Source organism: Epinephelus fuscoguttatus, linkage group LG3 (assembly GCF_011397635.1).
Source record: "Epinephelus fuscoguttatus linkage group LG3, E.fuscoguttatus.final_Chr_v1".
NCBI lineage: Eukaryota > Metazoa > Chordata > Actinopteri > Perciformes > Serranidae > Epinephelus > Epinephelus fuscoguttatus.
This window is the reverse complement of record NC_064754.1, coordinates 25,911,233-25,930,973: the sequence shown is the minus strand read 5'-3', so window position 1 is coordinate 25,930,973 and position 19,741 is coordinate 25,911,233. Positions and strand designations below refer to the sequence as shown.

The window sequence follows — 19,741 nt, the reverse complement described above, 5'->3', positions numbered from 1 at the left end:
TTAATGTTATCTCTGCTGAGCCAACACACGTAGTCATGATTTACTCATCAGTCTTGTTTTGTTTGGGGAAGTAACCTCTTCAAATGTGCACATGGCATTTAGTCACATCAGTAACACAGTAATTAATTTAAATGAATTTATAAAGCCCTGTACTTTAATAGCTTATATGTGTTGTCATGTTTACAGAGAGAGAATGGAGAACTTTGACGAGGAGAAACTGTGTCAAAAATTTGTTAAAGTTACTGATCGGCGCATGTATGTTTTTGGGGTCATTTTAGTTGAGTTAGTTGAGATAATGCATATTATTTTTTCTATATTTACACTGTATTGTGTGTTTTACTATTATGCAAATAAAACTTTCTCATTTGTTAGTTAGTATTTCTTGGTACAAGCTATTTTTAAGAGCATTTTTAACAAATTATGCTTATAAAAAGTGATGAGGACAAAATCAAACCATTTCAAAAAGTGGTGGGGACACATCCCCAGCGTTCCCAGTGTAAATGACAGCTGTGGCCAAATGTACTCTAAGGCTTTACCTTGCCTCAGGTTTCTTTGTTGGCCCCTGGTGGTGACTTGTCATACAATCTGCTACAAACACCTCTAGATGATAAAGAAAAGAAACTTTTATTTTCCCAAAGAGGTTACACAACATTCAGAATCCTTTTTCCTTAATTCAACATTTGTTAATGTTTCATTATTACAAAGGTAGAGATCCACCAGCACATACTAGTACTAGCACATCATTCTGTAGGTCTTCAGGGAAAAAAACAAAGCCAAATGGCAGCATTGATCATAAACTACAAGGTAAAATAGAGAAAATTACAAATATATATCCATCTATTTCAGGGAAACAATAGATTGTTGTACAAGATTCACACTCTCAAACCACTATGGTGAGCCATAGGAAAAGTACAAATCAACAAAATGAGGACATGACAGCAGGTTATCAATACCAGCGTACAATATGTCCTGTCTGAAAAATATATTTTAATATAACCCAATGAAAGAAACTGTTAGCAGCTCAGGTAAAGGATGCTGGTCTTTCAAATTTACAAAAAAGTTTGTCAAGTTAGTTGTATTTTGGTTTACATATCATACAGTTCTTACAAGTTTGTCATAATTAGTCTCAAATGCATAAATGTGCATGTGCAACATGGATAAATATCTTTGAGAACAGCAAGTCTTAAAATATATTCAGACTTTTTGAATGTTACTGGAGTATTATATTTGTGCTGCATGGAGTGTTTTAACGTACAGTTGTGGAGGCTCTAACTGTACTGTTCTCCGAGTGTGTTTATGTGTGTGTATGTGTGCATCTGTGTTTGGTCCGTTCTCTTCCTTTAAGAGTTGGTCCCGTAAACTGGTAGTGAGAGCGCCTGTTTTCAACAAGACCAGGTATCAAAGCACAGAGGGGAAGAGAGGAACAAATTCAAGAATTCAAGGCACATTTAGTCACATAAGGCTGGTCCTTCATTTTCTCTGGAATTTAAGAGAATCAACACTTGTACCCATTCAGTCGTATGCCATGAATGCAGACAAAATAGGGAAATGCTAAAAAAAACAGAGGGCAATGTTGATTAAAAGTAGCATCATGTCAACGTAATCATATCACAACATGCAGGATTTGTTGTGAACAGCCATGAATGTGACTTTGACATTTTATTTTAAAGTAATAGTTTGACATTTTGGGAAATATTCTCATTTGTTTTTTCTCGCTGAGAGTTAAGAAGAAGATCGATACTCCTCTAATGTCTTTAAATATAAAGCTACAGCCTGCAGCTGGTTAGCTTCGCTTAGCATAAAAACTGGAATCAGAGAGAAACAGCTAGCCTGGCTCCATTTTAAGGTACATAACCTCCCATGAAACCACAATTTTTTTTTACACTTTGGTTTTTGTATTAGTGAGGTTTAGAGGTGCTTATAGGCAGAATGTTTTTTCACCTTTGGACAGAGTCAGGCTAGCTGTTTCACCTGTTGCCTGTCTTAATGCTAAGCTAAACTAAATGGCTGCTGGTTGTTGCCTAACCTTGCATTCGTGTGGTGTTGGAATGATCGGAAAATTAGTTCCCCAACTGGGAAAATTCACATTAATGAGGAACAACTGGGAAAGTTGGCGAAAATTTTGGTACCTGAGTTGCCAAGTTGATGTCACATATGCGGAAACATGGCGGACATAAGTAAATGTTCGGTTGATGGTGATAAACTTTTTAAATAATTTCACATATTACATGTCAATTTTTTGCTAACACGTTACTATTAGCTGCTGTCCATGTATATTAATTTAGATCAGTGAGAGAAGTTATTCATTAGCATTAGTCAGGCAAAGCAATATTTTAGTGGTTTCAGGGGATGTACTGGTGCAGCAACAAGTCGGACAAAATCACTTTGTAACACAAAGCTTCAAACTGTTCAGACTGGCAACGTGAATCTCCACTGGGACGTTAAACATTCTGAGCAATTAAATATAAAAATCTTCTTTGTTGCGTCCATGTTTTCCCACGTAACGAGTTAAAAACTCCCCAAAGTCGGAAGAAGGACTTCCCAGCTTGTGAAATGAGACCATCCAGGGTGCACTTGAATGCAGCATTATGAGCGTTATGGATCCCACTGCTTCTCTTGGCGAGTCCCACCCTACTGCGCTGTGACTGGCCATTACTGGTCACATTGATGTGTTGAGGTCTGAGGCATTTGGGGTTAGGACAGAGGTCATGGTTAGTTCAAGTTTTAGTCTGTACCAGCACCAAAAACGCAGTGGTATCCATAATAACACGCCTCATATAGACTGTTTCAAACTTGAAAACTTAGATGTTCTAAATGAGTCCAAGTGTACTTCCTGTTGGAATGTTTGTAAATGCTGTAGCTGACAGGAAGTAAACAGGGACCAAAGATGTTGCCTTAGCAACAGAATAGCAATGAAACAGTCTACTGAACGAACTCTCAGCAAGAAAGCAAACACATGTACTTCCCAACATGTCAAACTACATTATTAATCAGTTTGCTTGCAAAAATGAGCAGTTTGCATGATTCATCAATCTGAATGCCGTTTTCCGCTGTCTGTCACAACAGGTGTAAAAATCAAATCATGAGAGAATTCATGTTCAGATTCTCCTGAAACTTCCTGATTAGGCTTTCATAAAGCATTCATCCCCATCCCAGTCAGCTGATCAGAGTAAAATTAATAATGAGTAAAACGGCAGTCGTTTTGATCCCGTAGTTGGCCATAGGGAGCCAACGTGTCTGCTGAGCTGGGATGCAACATTCATATGCTGGAATACAAAAGGCCATTTAGAGTTTCCAAATGTGTTTACTGCAGCCGCTCCTGCTCAACAGATTTGTCAAACAGTATAAAAGTGCGTTTCCTATGATTTCAAATAACTGCGACATGAAAAGGATGATTTCACAACTAGAGTAAAAAGGATTGTAGGAGTTTTTTTTTTTCATTTTGTGTTTTGAGTTAAAAGGATTTACAGTTATGAAAGTTTGAAAGGCAGTGACAGTAGAGTTGAAGAGAGGAGGGGAGTTTCCTGTAGTTTCTGTAGACTGTGACAGTTCCTGTCAAACTGAGCCGCTGTGGCTTTAAAAGGAGTGATTAGTGCTCTTCCAACCAGGATGGACTGTCCCCACCTGGCATTTTCAACTTGATGTGGAACTGCTTGAGTGTCTGTTCCAGCTGCTGTTGGTTTCCAGCGTAGTACGCAGCTATGGCATTGTGGAACAGGATGAGCTGGTTGTGCAATACCTTCACCTGTTTGGGGGGAGGAAGGGGAAATAAAGAGATAGTGAGGAGAGCTGAACTGAAAGACAATACGCTGGTGCAGGATTGTCGAGCACGACCAGATTCTAACCTACCTTGTTCTCTTCCAGAAACTTCAGTTTGACGGAGACGTCATTTCGCATCCTCTCGTACTTCTCGCGGTGGATCTGGAACTGCTGCTGGGAGTGTTCGATCTTGGGCATTGTGGTGGCGTCGCGTGGGCCCAGATTCAGCTCCTCCAAGTCTGTACGGTACGCGTCGTACTCAACCCTAGAAGTGTGGTGTCAAATATATGAAATACATATGAATACATTGTTATACATCACTATGTAAGCAAGACTGTTAGAAATCAACATAAACAACAACAATATCTGCACCAGAGGTCGTGTTCAATGAATATTTTCCGTCACTGACTAATAATGATAATAATAAATAATACATTGCATTCATATAGTGCTTTCAGTATACTCAAAGACGCTTTACAAAGAGCAACGTTAATCCAAAAAAAAAAAAAAAAGAATCCATAAAAATCCATAGGGAGGTAGGGAGGGAAATCGTCCAGAAAGGGCTAAGGACACTGAATTTAGATGTTATAGGCCGTTTTGAAAGGGTGTGTTTTCAGGGTTTTCTTGAAGGTGGAGAGTGAGGGGGGAGTCTCTGACTGAAACTGTTTTAACAATGATGGAAAAATCTGACAGCTGTTTGTCGTTTTGACAGATTAGAACAGTGAGGGCGATCTACTATAACTGTCAGTAATTCATCACACCCCTGCCTAGCTGGTGGAGTGTGCATATTAATTAACTATAGTCCAGTCTTGTCTTGCTTTTGATCTCACGTGCATGACATCATTGTCTAGCTGGCTTAAGCCATCGCATTGATAGGCTATATTGCTACAATCCTGGTGTATCTGTTTATATTTTCTCTCCATGCCCACTGGAGAGTAGTGCTGCCAGAGCGCACTGGAACGATGCTCCACCACTTTTTTGTCCAAGTGAGAACACAGAATATTTGCAGTTCGCTGATCAGGCTGAAATGCCTACATTTTTTTAAGCGCTTGAATATCTAATAATCACTTACGTGTATGTCATGCAAGAGAATCAAAAACAAACTTTTCATATTGACGTTTAAGGTGTGTCGACTGATTCACAACATCAGTGGTGATGTATGCAATAAAAAACACCACCAGTGGTAGGCTGAGGGTCACAGTTAATTTTTTTTGTTTATTGCTAACTTTTAACCAATAAAGATGACAAGGCAGCAAAATATCCTTTCATGTTATAGTTATAGTTGATTAAGCAGTGGTTACATGTCATTCAAAACGAGCCACAACTTAACCGTGTTTGTGTACACATAGGTGCGCTTTGGCAAACAAACAGCACTACACCTCTGCTTTTAAATGCGTAATCTATACACTTGTTCTGTATATTAATTAATGAAAACTAAATACTATTACATTTGAACACAAAAATCACAGGTAATATTAATGTAGATTATAATGAAATTTTTATGACCTTGTTAATCAAAATGACTGAAAATGAGAAAGTTTAATGCAACCTGTCTCGTACACCAAGTCCGGTTTGTTATGTTTTTAAAGTGCCCTATAGACTTTTTGATCTCCAGTAGAGCTACAGAGCAGTTTTTAAATATAAAATTTGTTTGTCTTGAGACAGGAGGACACAAGTGCAACGAGTTATTCAATTAACAGTCCAGCAGATGGTTTCACAGTATTCCACTGATCTGCAGGTGGCAGCTGTGCTCCAAGAAATGCAGCAACATACCAACAAAGGCAGGAAAGAGGACAATAGGTATTCAGTGCATTTATCAGACTTCAAGGTCACGCTCAATGCCTTTTGGGTGAGTAATATGGAATGTAAATATTGTTTGTTTGTTTATACTCCACAACGCTCCTATCATATACATTTATACACACAGTATGTATGCTTATAACATTTTTCTACAGCTTGAAGTTTTGAGTTAAATGCCTGGATGAGTGTACGTGTGGGGGGCTTTAATGGTGAAGACACAGAAAGCTCTGCTGTTACTGTTTTTCACCTGAAGTGCGCTGTAACTACTAACGCAACTCTGGTCATTTCCAATATCAAATTTTCCTCTGGCAAAAGACAACCCAATCCACACATTTCATTTATCATGAATAAGACTTCTGACAGTGCCTGAATTCTTGCATTTTAAAAGCAAGAACAAAGAAGTTTCTGTGGAGGTTTTTTGACCTGACAAAGATGAAACTTTGATCTCACAAAGATGCAGCCAGGACTGAGACAGTTTCTCCACATAGTTAGATAATGACTGCGGTTTGAAGATGTTGCACAGCCACAATAAGCACACACGATCATGCATCACCTACCTGGCAACTTCATACTGTTTGATATTAATCATGGTGTCTTCGATTGTTTTGTCCACGAGTGTGTTAACGCTGCTGATGAAAAAGTTGATGGCACCCAGCAGTGTCTCTCCATTTTTGGACAAAAGCTTTTGGGTGTCAGCGTTGTAACCAAACTCCTCCTGAAGAAAGAGTCAAAGAGATTTCAATCACATCACTGAATTTTTCTTATTCAGTATCATTGTCCACAGTGACTAAAGTACCTGTGGGTGCCAGCAACATACAGTACATTTTCCAAATATTGTACAGGGGTAATAGTGATTATTAAAATATAAGTGTGAAAAAATACATTTGTTGGCATCTGCATCAATTAAACACAAAAATGTAATCTGCAGAGAGACCAGTTCCTCAGATATAGTTAGAAAATAGGTAAGCCATAATTACAAAAAGAACATCAGTGTCTGAGACATAAAACTGTATTGCTATGATGTAAAGCAGTTAGATTACTGTTAGTACTGTATATGCGCTCACTCAAATATAAGAGAATGTACTTGGTATTTGAAACACGGAGCAACAAAGATAAATTAAGTAACAGAGAGGACTGGGAAGAAACAGCAGGACCTAAACTTTAATTATGCATGACTTTTTACTGCTTTTAAGCCATTAACTTTGGATGCCTCAATAAAATCGAAATAAATAGTAATCAGAGGCATCAGGAGAGAGTCTCAAAAAACAAGTTTGCTCTGCAGATGACCCAAAAGTCAATATATACATTTTAGTGATGCAACGCTGCTTAAATTAATTAGTCCAATAGCCGATACAAATGTTTTTTGTTATGGTTTGTTTTGCTTTTGTTGTTATTTATTCACCCTGAACTGTTAAAGTAATTTAGCTCATATACTACCTCTGAATGAGCACAAATTCAACCATACAAATCTATGAAACAACCTTTAATATAACCTTCTTTCACATTAAAACATCTTTTAAAGGAGCTCTATGTAAGAAACCTAAAGCAAATAGTCGTAAAATCATCCTAATATGTCACAGAGACTAAGGAATAATGTTCATATAACATACTGATCTCAGCCAGAATATTCGCATTTAAAAAAAAATTTACAGTCCGCAAATCATGTTTATGTTTTGAATTTGTGTTTTGGCCTGTTGCGCCACCCACTGCCATCTACCAGTCACGCAGTCAGTAGAGTCTCAGCATCCAGGTTGCCAGTAGTTACAACTGAGCTACAATGGCTGACGGTGTGACTAAACCCAAACAACCTTGTTATGATTCCCAAAACGCCAAGACAAAACTCGAGGCAAAGCGAGGTTCTATACAGGAGATGCTTTTAAACGGTGGAGACGGCTGAAAGCGGAGAAGAATTTGAAATCGGATGTCAAAGTGGCTACTCTACTCCTCGACAGGTAAGCTTTAGCCAAAGTTGGCTAACTAGCATCATAGCTAGATGAGGATGGACATTTCAAATACTTTCAACTGTTATTCATTTTCGATCATACATTGTAGCCCATGTGCAGGTGGGTCATCGACCCGACTGATTTTTTTGAGAAACAAACGTTAGCAGCACGGCAAGCAGCATTAGCAGTGTCCCAGCACATAGCATTAGCAGCCGGCTCCTCCTCCGCTGTATCCCGGCAGCAGCGTTAGCAGCAGTGAAGCTGGACTTGCTCGAACGGGGGGCAGACACGACTCGCGGCAGTATTTTGAATTTGAGTGCAGTAACCGTTTTGGCCACATTCTTACATACGTCGCCTTTAAAGAAAATCTGCTTCAAAAGCCTTTTGATCTAATAACCATGTTATATTGCTGTATTATATTTATATTTATTGAAGTTTCTCCCCAAAAACTAAACTTTACAAGAACACATCATGGTAATGTCATAATTTACCTTCACCTTATGCTCATTTTTACAGAATAAAGTTTGAACGAATCATGAAACTCATCTAGTACGCAAGCTCTCCTCCTGCTGATGTCAATACAGATTTGTAGTTCACAGTGTAACATTATCTGGGGAAAAAATGGGGTGTGTTCCCTGACGCATCGCTATTGAGTTTACTGCGTCCTTTAGTCCCACAATCATCCCAGGGACGATCTCTGTTCATCTCAAACACTCATTTCATATTGTCCCCAAGACAATGGGGCACCATTAGTCTTGAGCCCTACTTTTAATCCTGCAAACAACAGAAAAACATGAGCTCCTGCCAATGGAGAATGTCGTCTTCGCTGATAGGCCGATGGCAGTCAACAAGGCGGCTATCGGAATATCGGCTGATACCAATGTTCAGTTGATAAATCAGTGCATCCCTACACATGTATTCTATAGTATTTTATGTATCTTTACTTGGACACTAAGTAAAGATGATAAGATGCCTCTTCCCGTTTATCCTACCTCATCCGATTGATATCACTGCATCTATATTTACGGACTCACATGCAGTTCTGGTGACTTGAGGCTGAGGTCGGCGAAGGCGTCGCCCAGCTGCCTCTGCGTCTGCATTATCTGGGACAGCTGAGTGGCCAGCGTCTGAGCCAGCTTGATTACATTCTGGTACTTCCTCTTGTTGTCGCGGAGGACTTCGATTTGAGCCTCCAGCTCCAGGTCTACAGTCCTCGAGCCCCGTCCCAGCTTCTCTGACAGGATCTGCCTGGTACACTGCAAAGAACAGCAGGGTTTAAATAATTAGGGACAACTGTGGAAGTAGCTAATGTACTGCTTGAGCCAAAAATCAAAATCTAAAACAACAGAAGATATCAATCATTTGTGTTTGTCCGTTTCACTTTTCTGCCAACATCCTAATAAACTGAGAGCAGACAAAGGCTGAGAGAAGAAGCACAGCAGAGGAAGGACATATAAAGAAACAAGGACAGAGAGAATTACTTTGTATGTGTTGATGCTCCACTTTCTCACTAGGTCCAGTTTTTCCATGGCTGGGCTCTTTAAGTCATCTGAAAGGACCACTGCTCCACTGTTTGGCTGTGCATTCATTGGGCCTGGACAATTCAAAGTCATTCACTTAGTGGCTGATTAAAGTTATTGGATTTGCAGGCTAGAGAGCTGTGGTGAAAATTAGGGAGGTTATAATCATCAGACAGTGTAATGAGATCATCACGTTAACACTGAATCTTCAATTCAGACCACATACTAAATTTAAGGCATTAGAGGACGCCGAAGACATCTGATTATTCAAATCAAAATGAACATTAAAATACAATTAGTCATGACTTACCATTTTAAAATGCTAACAGTCACAGTAACAGTGATGAAAAGTGCTTTGTTGGGCACAGAGGGGAAATGCTGAAAGATACCGAGCCCCGAAACTGACAAAATATAGGTAAAGGTTATCAGACAAGTCAAGAAAATAGACAGAAAATATGTCATTAGTTAAATAACTAAAACATAGTATAAAAATAAATGTTTGCTTTACAGTTAAAATGCTTTAGATACAACAAAGAGTTCACACAGTGATGCTACAATTACACAACACATAGATGGTTAAAATTCAGTGCACTGACTGCTGTACTGTAGACAGTTAGCTTCAGTGCAGTTGATAACAGCTCATAGGGCTGGTGAGTTATTATGTTTAGGACACAGCCCCTAAATATCACCTTACGGGAATTTAGAGGCTCCTGCTGTTTCCATCGGTAGCCAAGAATGGCCAAAAAAAAACCTGGCTCTAGATAGGGCCATTCACATTTTAAAGTCACCCACTGTAGTCTCCTTCACACTTGGCACAAGGGAGAAGTTTCAGTTCTGCAACTTCACCGCTAGATGCCACTAAATCCTGCACACTGGACCTTTACCTACAAAATGATCTATCCATGTATTCTGTTATATTTTGACTTGTCTGACATCCATTTACCACATTTGGTCCTTTCGGGCCTTACAGATAGAAACTATGGGAGGCTACAGGTGCCAACTTTAGCAAGGACAAAGGTTACAAACAGGAAAACCCACTGAGATTAAACGTGAAAGCAGTTTCCTTTCCAAGCCAAGCAAATGCTTTAGGCATCAAGAGGTTGCATCAGATCTAACTCTGAGGAAAATGACTCTAAGAGGTGTGTGAATGCGTTTCATTAGCCACTGCAAAGCAGAAAACTACTTCATTAGCCCAGACTTATATGAGGACAAAGTTTGGAGAGCCATTTAAACAAGAAAGGCGAAGAGGAGAGGTTTGATTGTGAATGTAGCACAGCCTGTGGGAACAAGGAGCAGGTAAGATGAAAAACCAAGAGAGGCACAAAAGGACTGTGGTTAATTTAGTGTGCAGATGGTGACGACTCAGTATCATCTGATTCAGACTCCATTGCTGCTGGTACCTTGCTCAGCCTGACTATCGCTGGAAGAGCGCGCCAGGCGGCTAGCAACAGCTGAGCTGGGAGCTACAGGTGCCACGGGTGATGTGGGCAGGCTTGCTGACCCTGAGAGATATTCAGAGTTATGATTCATTAGTATGTCACCATCCAGCCTGAACAAGTGTAACGAGAAATATCTCATTGATGCTGATTTCCTGCACGTGTTTTTCTTATCATGGTGGCTCTCTGTGCCGCAGGATCAGTGTGCTAATCAACAAAAGCCTACCTGAACCAGAGTAAATAACATGGAAAATAGCCATGGCAACATTGTGGTAATGGGCGACAACAGCTCACCACTCCATGGTGCATTTTTAATAAGTGGGGCATGATGATGAAAAGGAAAGAAGGGTTACAATACAGAGATCAGAGGAAACTCATTAAATTCAATTGGATGTCCACCTTTACAAATTCAAATGTCTTCCTTTCAAATTTCTCAGAGATTAAAACCCCAAAGTGGAGCATTGTGAATACATGGAGAGGGAAAACTGTTTGTAAACACAGAATGCTGCAAAGCAGTCATATCTAGATACAACCGGATATGAGACGCATTAATGCGAGGTGTAATTGGTGGGGGGGTGTCAAATGACGTGACAAGACCTGACAAGTTTCTGATGAGCTGCTCCATCACAAAGGTCTGATACCATAGAAACTGTACGTACACAAAACAAGCAGAGCAACAATATAAAGTGAAATGTCTTACCTTTGTATGGTCCTGATTCAATGATGCCCTCTGTTGTTGACGCAAAGTTGCTGGCGGAGACACAGGACTCTGAAAGGTTCAGGGCCCCGGGGCCACTGGGGTAGGAGTCCTGTAAAAAAAATAAACAGGGACTATATTACAAGATAATTCTAATAAGAGGTTTAGTGGTTCCTAGCAGACAGGCAGCAAAGACAGGAAACGTTCTGTACTTAATATACATGGGTTTGATATTTGGGGTTCGCCAAAAAAATGCAAATGCACTCACAAAAAAGCAAAAAAAATATTTAAAAAAGTATGATAATAGCAGTCAGGATAGTCAGCACCTCCAATTCTGAGGCCATGGTTCTCTGCCAGAAAACGGTGAATTGCCCCCTCTCAGTTGGAAAAGAGTTACTGCCTCAAGCAAGGAATTTAAAGCATCTTGGGGTCTTGTTCATGAGTGAGGGTAGAATGGAGCGTGAGATGGATCGGTGGTTTGATGCGGCTTCTGCAGTGATGCGGGTGCTGCGTCAGACCGTCATGGTGAAGAGGGAGCTGAGCCGGAAGGCAAAGCTTTTGATTTACTGGCCCATACGTCCCAACCCTCACCTATGGTCATGAGCTCTGGGTAGTGACCAAAACAATGAGGTTGTGGATACAAGTGGCCGAAATGAGTTTCCTCCTTGGGGTGGCTGGTCTCAGCCTTAGAGATAGGGTGAGGAGCTCGGACATCCGGAGGGAGCTTGGAGTAGAGCCGCTGCTCCTTCACATCGAAAGGGGTCAGTTGAGGTGGTTCGGGCATCTGATCAGGATGAATCCTGGAACGCCTCCCGTTAGGGGTGTTCCTGGCATGTCCCACTGATAGGAGGCCCCGGGGCAGACCCAGAACACGCTGGAGGGATTACATATCTTGTCTGTCCTGGGAACGCGTTGGGGTCCTAGGATGTCTGGGATGCTTTGCTCGGCCTGCTGCCCCGTGACCCAGCCCCGGATAAACGGATGAAAATGGATGGATGATATGATAATAGATTTAGATCAATTTCAAAATAAAAGTAGGGCTGTGCATTGGCAAGAATCTGGCAATATGATATGCATCACTATGCAGATGATATGATTCAATATATTGCAATACTGTAATTGAGGTGATACATTATGATTTTTGGCTGAAGAGAGATTACAACACTGTAGCAATCGTGGGTTTAAACACAACACAAAATGAACCACTGCCAGAAATCTTTGCATGTAAACTACTGATTTAAAAAATGATAGTGTTTTTGAGAATCAATACAGTATCACATAACATTGCAAGTGTATCAGTATTTTCTTACACCCCTAAATAAAAGCCATTAATCTAATTTTTTTTTTAAAATAAACATAAACATGTTCTCCACACACACCTGCTTTTTGCTGCCTGTTAACTTTTTGTCATTGTTGAGCAGAACTTAAAATCAGTGATGCTTGTGCAGTGACTTCAAACTGAAGGTTGAGACGAACATAAAACAGCAGAGAACATTAGGTTTGATGTCGGTGCTACTGCTGTACTGTTATGAATGGATGACTGCAAACACTTCATAATATTTATATCACTCTAATGTTTAAACTTAACTCACTGCAAACCTAAAGTTACAAACTGCAGCTACAGAGTGTGGTGCACTATGTATGCATATACACTAAATACCTGAGCTACCTTTTTTAAGATTCAGTATTTTGAGGCTGCATACATGCTTGTGGTTGTGGTGTCCTTGCTGCCACAGACTGTCAGTGTGACTGTGAGCTATTAGGGGTACACAGCAGGCCATCTGGAGGAGCTGCCAGCTCAGTCAGATGGATGGGAAAGAGAGGGCACCCTGAGGTTTCTATCAGAATGACTTCACTGCAGAGGGATCTCACCTTGACTCTCTGAGTATGTCCCTGCCACACAGGTTGAAACCAACATATTCTGTAGAGCTGCAGTTAGCAATAAGCAATTTTAAATCACTGTTTTCTGATATTTCATAGACTAAACTATGAAATTGATTAAATGAGATAATAATGGTTAGTTGATGGTGAAGTTCACTGTTAGTTGCAGCCCTAGTACACTACAAATATCAAATTTTCGTATTATTTTCACTGTTAATTTTCATTAAGAAGTACAGTTTTAATGTTTTATGTCATGTCAATTTAATGAGAGATATTATACTTGATGCATCATTGAAAGACAGACATTATAACAAGGGGTAGTGTTGTTGTTAATGACACCATCTTTCAACTGAAGGACTTTGAAGACCTAGTCAAGGTTTTGTTTTGGGCGTCAGTAGACTCACACTGTCTGAGAACGACAGTCAATTCCATGATATGAGATTAGATATTGTCTTAGATTTTGAATAGCATAAGTAAGTGTCTTTTCCTGGTTTTAAAGGCTGCATTACAATAAAGTGATGTCATCTTCTGAACTTAACATACTGTTGTAGCTGTTTTATTATTTGACGTAACTAGCATAGTCATTAAATCCACATTACTGATGATTATTTATCAAAAATCTTATTGTGCAAATATTTTGCTAAAGCACCAATAGTCAACCCTACAATGTCGTTGTACTATCAATATTGAGATATTTGGTAAAAATATTTCTCCTGAGATAATCATACAGTTTTGAGAGATGCTATTCTGAAACAAAGCCCTTACCCTCTGGAATACCGTCTCAGGGCTCTGATCCAGGTCTCCATTGCTGGTGACTGGGATCTCAGCGGCTGAGCTTCTATGGGACTCCTCAGTCATTGTGCTTTCCTGTAATGAGGAGGGTGAAATGAAGCAGGTTACTCTCCAAAGCTTGCCCAAAACAACCTTAAAGATGGAGACCTCCATTAAGAAAAGAAGACTCAGGAGCCACTAGTGGGACACAGAAGTTGTGGGCTGCCATCTTGTGGACACAGCGGTGGTGGACTCTGTGGGTAATGAGTGGGTGATATCAGGATGATCATATACACTGGGGAGAACAGTTTGAAAGTTTAAAATGATCAAAGAACGACCTAAGTATACCTAAGACATATGGTAACCTACACTGATTAGATTGAAAAGATATTGATTTCACCCAAACTTTCCCACCCCAGAACATTTTGGCAATAAAAATACTAGTATTCTGGTCAGTGCGCCCTCCTTCTACAAATTCTTTCATCATGTTTCCTGGACAGAATGGAGAGCTCAGTGAGCTATGAGTCACCTCAGTTGCAGCATCGCAGCATTTACCAGGACCGCTGTAGTTCTTGTGCAACAACTGACAACAATTTTCTACACCCCTTTTTTACAACACCATTTCTGTGTAATTTCTAAACACAACAGGATGGAATATGTTACCAAGAGCCTTACATCACCTTCATAATCTACATAAATACATTCTTGGTTGGAGTATTGTCAACATAGTATCTCATATAATGTGCCATAAAGTGCACAATGCCTCCTCTTATGACGCTGTATGCAAAGAAGGGAAGCAACCAGTTATCTCTGATATCTGCTTTAGACTGGCAGTATCCCATTTCTGGTTGCCATGTTCATGCCAGTGTTTCCTAGCAAACGCGAGGCCTTGTGTTTAACAGTGACATCGATTATTTCAGCCCACATTTAAACCCTGTGTGTCACGGCTTAAAACTGGTCATTTTGTGGTCTGACTCGGAAAATCCTGCGATGCAGGAACACGCACGGAACAAAATTCCCCTTGACCTTGAATATAATTAACAATCACGAGGAAAGTCCCGTTATAATCTTTATGAAAACATATAAATCAGGTGCCTCTTAATTGTCACTGTGGATTGAAATAACACTGTGACACATTGGCTTGCCTTGCTGCACATTTACATGTTGGCTCATAGTAAGCCACAGGGTGGAGACAACAGTTTCTGGCAGCATCAGTTTTGGTTAGCTTATAATAAACTGCCTCTCTATTCTTGCAGGCTGAAGATACAGCTGTGTTAGTTTTAGAGCAATTTGTGGCCTGATCACTGTGGACTTAGGAACTAGGACACTGACCTCACCACTATAAAGCTTTACCTGAGAGCTCTGCGAGGTCAAACGGTGTAAAGCTAGTTAATGTGGATTAGTGACACACCTGGTAAAGGCAGGGTAACACGAAACAAATGTATTACTGATCAATAAATCTGAATTTGCATCTTTGTATAAGAGCCTCCGACTATAGGTGGACCCTGACTGGAGTCTAAATAATGCAAATAGCTTCCAGATCAGCAGGTAACAAGATCTGGGACTCGTCTGAGCTGACCGACTGGTTTCACTGTGTGAGCAAAAAAGTGAGTTTATATCATGAATTCACATCAGTAACACATTTCATATCAAAGCTAGCATGTTTGGTTGAAATTTATTTTATAAATTATGCCTTTCATGACAGCTAGGGTTGATTCCCTCCGGTACTAGGTTCATATATTGGATTTATTTTAAACTATGAGTATGAACGAAAGAATGCTGCAACACTTAAGACTTAGGGACACCCACACACAAAAATGTGAGGGTTGCTCTTTCTAAACTAAAGTGGTGTATGACCATAAAATGACAGGCAGTGCTGAGAGTGCAAGGAGAGTTAGAGACCTCAGACAGAGTATTAAATGTGAGGTCTAGTATCTAATGCAAGAACATTAAGACAGAATGTTTTCTTTCCATCACACTGTGTCATCTGATACTATACACATGTTTACAAAGGGTTAAAACTGGTCCTGGTGGAGAATGCTTTATGTAAAGTCAGCCCCTCTTTTTTTTTTTATCCAGAACCAAAGATTTCTGATATGCTCAACCCGACATAACATATAAAGTATATCAAAGTGAAGATTTTCATGTTGGCATGTGTGACAAAGACTGTACTTGGAGTGCTGCGTCATGTGACAGACACATAAATACTTAAAGGCCATATGACGCCCGCATGCAGGCAGATCAGCACAGACATGCACTGGTAGCAGCTGACTGCAGATGAGACTGCAGATGCCTGATAATCCTCTCTGCCATCAAGTTTAGACAGGCCGTCAGGTAGAGGCAAGTCTCAGATAACACACATTTAAAACATACGGGTGTAAATTAAGAATGACTGTAACAAAATGTGCCAACCAGCACTGTTTTTTTTTTAAAAAAGTTGTTGCAGAACTATCCATATATCTTGATTAAAGACTTTTCATATTGCAAAACCTAATGGGACTGGTAGATGTAGGGATGATCCGGGTTCTCAGAGCCAAAATGATCCACCCTAACATCTGCAAACATTCTGCAAGGACGCTTGCTAACACTGTCAGCCTATCCGAGCACTGAGAGCAGCAAAGTGGCTGCAAATTAATCAAGCATATAAAGGCAAGGTGTGGCAAGTCATCCTGTGCCGTTCCCTATAGTTCAGTGTCCTGGATACAGCCTAACATGACGTGGGAGTAAGGGATAACAACAATAAACTAATTGTCCAATTAGCTGCGTCAGCTGAAGAGGAAGGAATCATGGCTCGCCTCTCCATCTACAGAAGGATGTGACACAGCCATGTTGCACAATGACAGGTTCAAGGCTGCAAAAACCACAGAGAATGCATCTTAAAGTAAAATCTGGAAATTCTGAATTACAACTGTGATGCATTTAGGGGTTACTAAATGAGCAGGGTTTACAAAAGAAAGAAGACTTTTGATTCTAAATTCTTGCAATCTGACGTGTCACTCTGGCACTGGGCCTGACACAGACGTACAGCCCGAGGAGTCACACATTCCAGCGACACAAGAAATGTTGGACTGCCTGAGAATGTGCAGTCAGGAGTCCAAATCCCTTTCACTTACCCAGCCATGTGACTGACAGCATGTAGAATTTGAGAGCGCTATGTACGGCCAACTTAGCAACAGGGAAACATTGTGAGGAAATGGTATCATTAACTCATCATGTTCACTTGCACACAGAGTCAGTGCCCAACAAAAGTAGGCAAAAACATAGATTAGTGTATACTTACTGACGTATACTTTCCATTAATATACATATATATTGCATGATAATGAACAGCAAAGATCAATCTGTCTCAACAATCATCTTGAGATCAGCCAGCATTAATACAAAGCAGAGGAAACATATGAAGCGTTGATCATCCCCAAACACATCAGGCACCTCACAGAGAAACACACAAGTAAAAGAAAGAAAGCCACAAACTGCACCATCAACACAGAGCAACAGCTACACCAGCTATATTTCTGCAATCTCCGGCAAAGCAGAATCTGAAACCAGGAAGAAACAAACACAGCTCCTAACAGCTATAACTCAGGTTCATGTTGTTGATTACATCAGATGAAGCTTCACAACTGAATTCAATCTAATAATAAGTTGATTATATAGGAAAGAGACCACCACCATCACAGCAAGTAAAGATCGAAACAGCAAAATGAACAAGAGCACACTGAGGAAGTGCTAGAAGAGGTTGATTGTCCAAAGTGAAGGTAAATGTCACCTTTGTTTCAGTGTGAGACTCTCCACTCTCCTCTGGGCTTTCAGCTGTTTCAACACGATGATTTGTCTCGCGTCCCCCATTTTCTACACTGTCAGACACGTGTGCGGCATCGCTGTCACTGCGTGCCACTACACTCTCCCTCTGAATGCCCTCAGCCTCCTCCTGAACATCTCTGTCATCGTTTTCTTCGGCGCTGTCAATATCAACGTCGTACAGCACATCACCTCCTTCATCTCGTGCCCTACTGCTGTCTACACTCTCCTGCTGTACATCCTCACTCAAACTCTCTTCCGCTTTGTCAGCCTCCACACAATCCATGTGAGAGTCCTTGGCTGAGGTCTTCCCCGATTCAACCTCAAGACTAACTTCAGACATACCTGAAAACAGACAGATAAAAGGGTATAAATAGGTCCTACTGAGCTAGTAGACTGCATTGTGCACTAATATAGTACGCCCAGTTTGTGTCTGCATGTGAATAACATACCACAGATCTAAACATGTGTTTTTTTCTTAAAGATAAATCCCAGATAGTATTTGGAAAAAGCCAGACGGTTGTTTAAAAGCACTTATCACTGCTTGGAAAGTATTTAAAAATGTTCTAGCACTGCATGATAACATTTTTTTTTTTTTACTTTTCCCTGCCATGTTGCAATTTCCTCTTTTAAGACAGCAGCTGGAAATGATATATTTCCTCGCTCATCTTGTACAACATAAGAAAAAAATATAACTGGATTTATTTTGAATGAATATGTGAATGAATACATGTTTGTAGGCTAGGTAGACTCAACTGTTCACTAGTTGGAAATGTGTTTCCACAGTGTATGCATCATCTATACCTATGAAACACAAATGCATTCATACAGCAAATACACACAGACACACACATAAAACACCCAGACAAGCAAATACAGAAGCAAATTTAATTTGGGTCTAATGTAGGCGAATGTCCTGTAAATCAAGCAAAGAGAGAGGTCATTTCCAGCTACCACCATTGATTGCTTTTACTACTTTGCTTTTGTACATCTTTGTGTTCTGCAAATACACTTCAACTGTCTATTAGATGCATCTGACAGACGTAAATCAATAACACCTATAAAAACAAATCAACTGAAACCTGAAAGCAACCCTTGCCTTGGATACACATGCACAGATGTGAGGTAAGTGCTGGCAAGGCAATGTTAAGGTGTGCATTCCCAACCTCTCAGCTCCCTGCAGGAAAGTATGGCCCATTTATATTGGGATTACTGATGTCTGACATGTAGCTAGGGTACATGGGAAACCTGGGTGTTACTACTAGTACTGGTGACAGTCCGGCATTATAGCTGTCGCCACATTGTTTGCTCTGTTTCCCTGTCACACCACACACCGGAACTGGCTCTCACGTTTAGCAAGGTTAGGACAATTACCTGTTGCAGTGCAGTCACGTGACTAGCTAGGGTGCCCAAAAGTGATCAGATACTTTTAAATGCTAGCAACGACACGTCACATGAGGAAATGTTAGTGTTTTACTGCATTGTTAAGACTATTTAGAGAAGCAACCATTCAACAAACCTCTCTGTTGCTCTCCCTCTCAGTCAGTTATCTTATAAAGCTGCCCACTATTTTGAGAGAACGTGAATGTATCACAGCCGTTGACGTGTTGTTTGCTAACGTTAACCTAGCTAAACAGCGGATAACGAACCCATTAAAAACTCAAATAAAAGAACTTTAAATGGTTAGTGTTATCTTACTATTTCGCCAAATATGCAAGTCAACGCCTACAAGGAATGGCGATGCTCAAAAGTTTAGTTAACATTACCTGTCTGCGGTCGTGGCTAACTATTTAGCTGCGAACTGTTAGCCGCTGCAGTAGTCCACGGAAATCCTTGATGCCGTGCCGCACTGGATGTGTTTCTGAAAGGCAGTGCGCCTGTTTTCAACGCAAACGTTGCATAGATATACTATCAATTTATCATCGATGGTCCTCGACTCGCCTTAAGATCACTAGACTTGCTGTTTGAACCCCGGAAAGACTGATCCACAGTGCGGGCCCTCGGCTGTCATCAGAAGCAGACTGCATCATTTGCTGTATGCGCGCTCCCCCTGCTGGTCAAATATGGCGCTTGCAACGGTTTGTGTCAACGGTCTGAAAGAGGCTAATTTAATTTTTGTGTAACCGAGTATAT

General features: G+C 40.5%; 1 protein-coding gene across 3 annotated transcripts; it reads right to left on the bottom strand.

Annotated features, from left to right (window-relative positions):
* Positions 1-608: 608 nt before the first annotated feature.
* arfip1 (ADP-ribosylation factor interacting protein 1 (arfaptin 1)) lies at positions 609-19,641 on the bottom strand. 3 transcript variants are annotated; one of them, XM_049570998.1, is made up of 10 exons: positions 19,375-19,641; positions 17,577-17,953; positions 13,802-13,903; positions 11,159-11,267; positions 10,423-10,524; positions 8,984-9,096; positions 8,537-8,758; positions 6,117-6,274; positions 3,850-4,024; positions 609-3,745 (listed from the first exon to the last, which is right to left on the bottom strand). In XM_049570998.1, the coding sequence occupies exons 2-10, from the start codon at positions 17,949-17,951 to the stop codon at positions 3,590-3,592; spliced, it is 1,512 nt and encodes a 503-aa protein (XP_049426955.1). In that variant the 5' UTR covers positions 17,952-17,953; positions 19,375-19,641; the 3' UTR covers positions 609-3,589. The 3 variants fall into 3 exon arrangements, with proteins under 3 accessions (XP_049426955.1, XP_049426956.1, XP_049426957.1); XM_049570999.1 differs by lacking the exon at positions 10,423-10,524 and having other exon boundaries at positions 19,375-19,639; XM_049571000.1 differs by lacking the exon at positions 17,577-17,953 and having other exon boundaries at positions 19,375-19,638.
* Between the last annotated feature and the right edge of the window lie 100 nt (positions 19,642-19,741).

Excerpts from the sequence above, each read along its gene's own strand:
- arfip1 (XM_049570998.1), bottom strand. The coding sequence starts at position 17,951 with ATGTCTGAAGTTAGTCTTGAGGTTGAATCGGGGAAGACCTCAGCCAAG. Across the intron at positions 13,904-17,576 it reads AGTCTCACACTGAAACAAAG|GAAAGCACAATGACTGAGGA; the intron begins GTGACATTTACC and ends TCCTCATTACAG. Across the intron at positions 11,268-13,801 it reads CTGAGACGGTATTCCAGAGG|GACTCCTACCCCAGTGGCCC; the intron begins GTAAGGGCTTTG and ends TTTTTTTTACAG.